Source organism: Vicugna pacos, chromosome 10 (assembly GCF_048564905.1).
Source record: "Vicugna pacos chromosome 10, VicPac4, whole genome shotgun sequence".
NCBI lineage: Eukaryota > Metazoa > Chordata > Mammalia > Artiodactyla > Camelidae > Vicugna > Vicugna pacos.
Genome location: NC_132996.1, coordinates 41,619,262 through 41,625,261, shown reverse-complemented (window position 1 = coordinate 41,625,261; position 6,000 = coordinate 41,619,262). Strand labels below are relative to the sequence as shown.

Sequence of the window (6,000 nt, the reverse complement as noted above, 5' to 3'; positions counted from 1 at the left end):
GGCAGAGAGGAGAAACAGGACCATGCCCTCGGACTAGCACTGGGTGCCCAGTTCCAAATCCTTCACTGGCAGTTTGAGTCCCAGGGAAGAGGTCCCCAGGGGGTCGATCATGTTCTTGTAGCGCTCCCCGCGGTGCTGAGCTAAGAAGGGGCCCCAGTCCGGCTGCGGCGAGCACACCAACTTCAGCCTCTGCAAAGAAGCCAAAGACACACAGGGTCACGGAAATAACGAACCCCCTTCCCCGAGACACCACCCACCCATCCCCAACTGTGTGCAACCACGTGTGCCAGAACACCCCCTTGAATCAAGAGGTTCCCCCACCACGAGAAGCAGGAAGATCAGCTCCATTAATTAACCAGGGTTAATTAACCAAGAATGCATTAAAAAAGGTGACTTAGTTTGGTTCACTTGAAATCATTTACGTCACCCTGCAAGCAATATTACAATTGCTCAGGGTTAGCCTTGCACAAGATTAATTGAGGATAAAGGACTCAGATTCTAATTATACATTTTCCCCCTCTGAATGAAGAGGAACCCCTAGCAGCTCTCTCCATGGCCACATACCGTCTGCAAAGGACATGTACTCAAATACTTTTGTTCTGTCCTCTCCGCAGTGAGTTGTTACATCAAACTAACTGGATTTTGTTTAGCATATTTCCCAAAAGTACATAAACGGCCGGAAAAAAAAAACAAAACCCTCAACCCCAAAGATAAACTGCCAAGGGAGAGCAAAGAATTTAATTATCTGTTGACAAAAATACATGCTTCTGATTTGGTTCAGAAGCGGGGGTTCTTGCAGGCGAGCGAAAAAGCATGGGAATGTCCCTAATCCTTCAACTGAACTTCTCACAGAAAAACATAATTTGACTGGAGCCTTTTCTAGAAAGAGGAAAGAAAACAGATTTCTGACTACATAAGAGGGAACAATTATGTGTTTATTACCTATTAAAGTGAAGCCACTTCTTATAGCTGTTAGTTTAATCTCCTCTTAATCATCAGTTTGCAACCTTTGTGTCCCAAATCAACCATAATAAATTCATACAGCCAACTCATCAGTTTAGAGAATTTCAGCCTCAGACAAAAGCAGCAGAGGCTTTTGTTCAGAGGGAGAGATTTCTAGGTCAGCGGCGGTGGGGGAAGGATCCAGCAAGCCATCCCTGGGGGTGAGGGGGCCGCGTTAATTTACCTTAAGGTGATAATGGACGGAATTTCCTGAGGATAAAAACTGGAACACTGCAGCGGTAAGAAGCCTCCTGCATCTCCCTTTGCCGACTCTGTCTCCATCTTTAGTCCAACGAAAACAAAGGCTACCTCCCCCCCAGCACGTGGACATTCATTTTACGCATTTATTCACGTGTCTCATTCCCACCTCGCTTCTCCCCTCGCGAGCTTGCACGGGACCTCTCTTTCTCTGGCTGACCATGCGAAAAAACCCATCCAGCCGTTCTTCACTACCCTCGACCAGCAGGTGTTTCTTCATCTTGGTCTAGCCCCATGCCTCTCAGGCTTGAGTGTGTATCAGAACCACCTGGGGAGCTTGTTCAACCACAGACACCTGAGTCCCACTTCCCCAAGATTCTGATTCCGTGGAGCTGAGCTGGAGCCTGATTGCCTGCATTTCCAATGAGCTCCCAGGTGATGCTGATGCTGCTGATCTTGGGGTCAGACCCTGAGTAGCACGGGTCTGGTCCAAAACACCAGACCTCTGGACCTCCAGGACAAGGCACTGACCTCCTCCTGGTACAACTGAGCCCGTGATTCTCACAAACACCAAAAGCCTGACTACACTTCAGTGGTGGCTCGACAAGTGGCAGTCCCCTTCCCATCGACTCTGGAGTTGGGGGGGGGGTTGTTTGTTGTTGTTGTTGTTGTTGTTGTTGCATTAAAAATGGGAAATGGGTCCAGCCAGGGACTAACTGACAAAGACAAGTGTCGCCTTATACCAGCCATACTCTGGACCTTTCATGACATTCTACAGGGATGGTGACATTTTAATCAGCTTGGACCACTGTTCAGCTGTCCCTAACACACATTACAGGAAGGGGCAGTGATTTTAACTTTAATGGTAACAGATGTTTGGGGGAAGGAGGCTTAAAGGAGGAATCTGATGTGTGGTTAAAAACCAAACACTGGGATTTCAACTCTAGATGAGGGGAGAGGAGGAGGAAGTGCCAGGAGACAGGAGACACACAGATCATTTATTCCCCAGAGCCATCAGTGTGCTGAGGAATAGCATAATAACAGTGCAGCCTGTGGATTGGCTGAGCTCCTCCATTAGAGAAATAATACATAATAAAAATGAGTTTAATAGAAACGGTAGCAACTGGAACCCCTTAATCACCAAGTCTCCCTCTAGAATAAGTTCACCAAATCTATCGTTTTTTAACGCCCAGAGCGCTCAGAGGTTCTCCCTTGGGAGGGGATGGCAGGAGTAAGAGCTGATACAATTACCTCAATAAATCTGCCAGGAGCCAGATGCATTTTGATCACAAACATAATTGGGATCCAGATAACGGAACAGGCGAGCATCAGCCACCCCAGCACCATGGACCAGTTGGGATAGCGGTAAGAGCCGTAGGTCATGGGCTCCCACTGGTAAAAGCTGAAGCAAAGGATAAACTGGTAAGAAAAGAGAAACACACGTGTTAGGGCGGGGGAGTTGCACGCTTTCGTATCTACTATCTCATCTCACACCCATAACGACCGTGAAAGGGAGATATCATCAGTGTGTTTTCCAAATGAGGAAACTGACACTTCGCTAATGATGCTGCACTTGCCATCCCATAAAAACTGAGCGATGCAGGTGTGTGCCTACACACACGGACAGGCAGAGAGGACCAAGTCAAAGGATACACCCTGGCAGGTGTCAGGGGGAGAGGGGATGGTGGGTGTTTTCAAGGGGTGGTCGCTACTTTCTATGATGGAGAATCAAGCTTTTGTTACAAGGGGGAAAAATCCATTTGGTTAATGTCAAAAAAATCAATTGAATCTCCTTTGCTTTCACCTTGAATGGGGAATGGCCCATCCCCAGGAGCTCCTCTAGAGCTGGCTGAGTGAGACTGCCGAGGTCCCCAAACAGGGGCTGAGCAGGAAGCTTGGTCCCATAATAAGCCATGGGACAAAGACAGTAGAGACACAGCCCCCCTCTGTCTCTGCTGTAAAACAGATATTTTTCATCCCAGGTGTGTAACACAGGGGTTTGCTGGGAACCACAGTCTGCTATTTACTCAGGAGCCTCCCCCTTCACTTTTAAGAGACGTCATGCTTATTCCTGCCCGTTACCTCCCATCACCACACACTGAGGGCAAGAGTGATGAGAACCCTCTGAAGGCTTGCTTAGTGCAGCTGGAGGGAACGCTCAACAAGGGAACAGATACACCGAAAAGAGAGGCACCAAAAAAAGACAGAAGGGGGGTTCTGAGTGCTCTCGCCAAGCCTCTGTGGGGGGAGGGCACTGCCCTCAGAAGACTGAGCTCCTCCCGGTTTTCGCCTGGCCTCAGCCTAGACAACGGGCCATGTAAGTCCTTCTCTCCTCCTCACCTCTCTTCGCTTCACTTAGAATGACGATCTCCAGGTCCATCCATGTTGCTGCACATGGCATTATTTGATTCTGTTTTCTGGCTGAGTAGTATGCCATTTTGTTTTTTTGGGGCAGGCAAAAAAAATTCTCTTTAATGTAAAGATTCACTATTAGTAAGAATGAGCATCTTTCCCTGTTGACTGCCCATCATATCTTTCTAAAAAATTTTTATTTAAGTATAGTTGATTTACAGTGTTGTGGTAGTTTCAGGGGTACAGCGAAGTGATTCAGTGATACATATGCATATATATATATTCTTTTTCAGATTCTTTTCATTATAGGTTATTACAAGATATTGAATATACTTCCCTGTGCTGTACAGCAGGTCTCTGTCATTTATTTTACGTATAGTGGTGTGGATCTGTTAATCCCAAGCTCCTAAATTATCCCTCCCCCTCCCCAGCTCGTTCTATCATAAGCAGTAAAAGAACATCTTAAAAATTACTGGAGGGGATTATGTCAGGAGAGATGATATATGGAGGTATTTTAGGGAAGTGTGAAACACTAGACCAATGGAAGGCATCTAGATTATTGCTGCAAAGCCCAGGCCACGGGGGCAAGTGATTATTTCAGTGCAACAATAATTCAATCTATCGATTCGAAGCAACATAGGCCTGAAGACAACTGTTGAAGAAACTGCTCCGATAAGAGATATCTACTCTAGGCCTCCTTTTAAACATTTGCCCCTGGAGTTGTAAGCTTTATTAACCGGTCAATCGGAAGTATTGCCTAATGTAATTATGGTAAGCGGCTCCATTTCGTTGACTATATAAATAGCAATACATCTGCTTATGTGTGCACGTAATTCAGTAACGTGATCTGACTATGTAGATGATAATTGCATGGAGAGTATTTATAGCTCTGTAAATCTAGGAAGGCACATATAAAAATGATCAATTTTATTTCAGGGGTTTTGAAGTAATTTCAACTCCTAATCTCGACTCATTCCAGCACATGACAGATAGCCATGCCACAGAAGGGCAAATGGCAAAACCTAAGTGTTAGCCTGGCTCCTTTGATGCCCAGTTCCAGTCACACAAGTATCACATCAGATTTATCCATGCAAACTGGCTCTTGCCATCAGTTTCCCTCTGCCAAGTCAGCTTTGATAAAACCCCGCCCTCAGTTGGGCATGGCCACGAGGGAGGTTATTTCAGCCACCCGGCCAGGCCCACCTGACCTTTTGCTAACGGCAGCAGAAGGAGGTCCTGGCTTGATGATGATGATGGAATTGACCACTTCTTTTTGTCCCTAACTGCCAAACACAGAAGGGGAATTTGGTGGAAGAGACTATCTGGGACTTCTCTGCAGGTTTCTGATGTGAGTTTTATAATGGAAATCAAGTAAAGCCCAGCACAGCTGAGAACTTTCTCCAAAAAATACAGCAAGTCCCTTTTCCCTGACATTTTGGTCCTAAAGAAGATTAGGATTATTTTAATCCAAAATTGGCCAAACTCCACTTGGAGATGAAAGCACTAGATTTTAAGAAATTTATTAGAAGCCTAGATAGCCTTGGATTCCCTTCTTATTCTGCTCCCTGCACATTCCGTGGCCTTGGCCAGGCTCCTGAGCCTCTCCAGGCCTCAGTGCACACACCTGTAAAATGGGGAAAGACTCACCCACCAGGCTGGGTGGTCAGGGGCTTGAGAGACAGTGTTAATAAAGTGCCTGCCTGATACTCGATCTCCACGAGTCGTCATGCTGATTATTACTACGGGATATGTTTCCAAAGAATACAATTCCCTGAAGCTTAATGTCTCCCAAGCTAGGAGGAAAAGTTAGGATCTGGGGCAGATTCTAACTTTGAATTCACCCAAGAAGCTGAGCAGGTGTAGAGAAAGGAGAACCTTTTTCTGTTGGTGGGAATGTATTTTGGTGCAGCCATTATGGAAAACACACTATGGAGATTCTTCAAAAATCTAAAAACAGACTTATCATATGATCCAGCAATCCCAGTCCTGGGCATGTATCTGGAGAAAACTAATTCAAAAAGACACATGCACCCAATGTTCATAGCAGCACTATTTACAATAGCCAAGACCTGGAAACAGCCTAAATGTCCATTGACAGATGACTGGATAAAGAAGTTGTGGCATATTTATACAATGGAATACTACTCAGCCATAAAAAATAATAAAATAATGCCATTTGCAGCAACAATGGATGAACCTGGGGATCACTTAGCCTTTCTAAGTGAAGTAAGCCAGGAAGAGAAAGAAAAATACCATATAACATCACTTATTTGTGGAATCTAAGAAAAAAAGCACACAAATGAACTCATTTACAAAACAGAAACAGACTCACAGACATAGGAAACAAACTTATAGTTACCAGTGGGGAAAGGGGGTAGGAAGGGATAAATTAGGAGTTTGAGATTTGCAGATACTAACTGCTATATATAATACATACAAACATACATA

At 45.2% G+C, this 6,000-nt stretch overlaps 1 protein-coding gene across 1 annotated transcript in view; it reads right to left on the bottom strand.

Moving 5' to 3' along the window:
- Positions 1 to 6,000, bottom strand: part of SLC6A5 (solute carrier family 6 member 5) — a 73,560-nt gene continuing 67,560 nt past the window's right edge. The window contains exons 16-17 of the mRNA XM_072969669.1: positions 2,452 to 2,619; positions 1 to 189 (exon numbers count right to left, since the gene is read on the bottom strand). Coding sequence (XP_072825770.1) covers positions 34 to 189; positions 2,452 to 2,619 — 324 coding nt within the window. The 3' untranslated portion in view covers positions 1 to 33. The remainder of the gene's footprint in view (positions 190 to 2,451; positions 2,620 to 6,000) is intronic.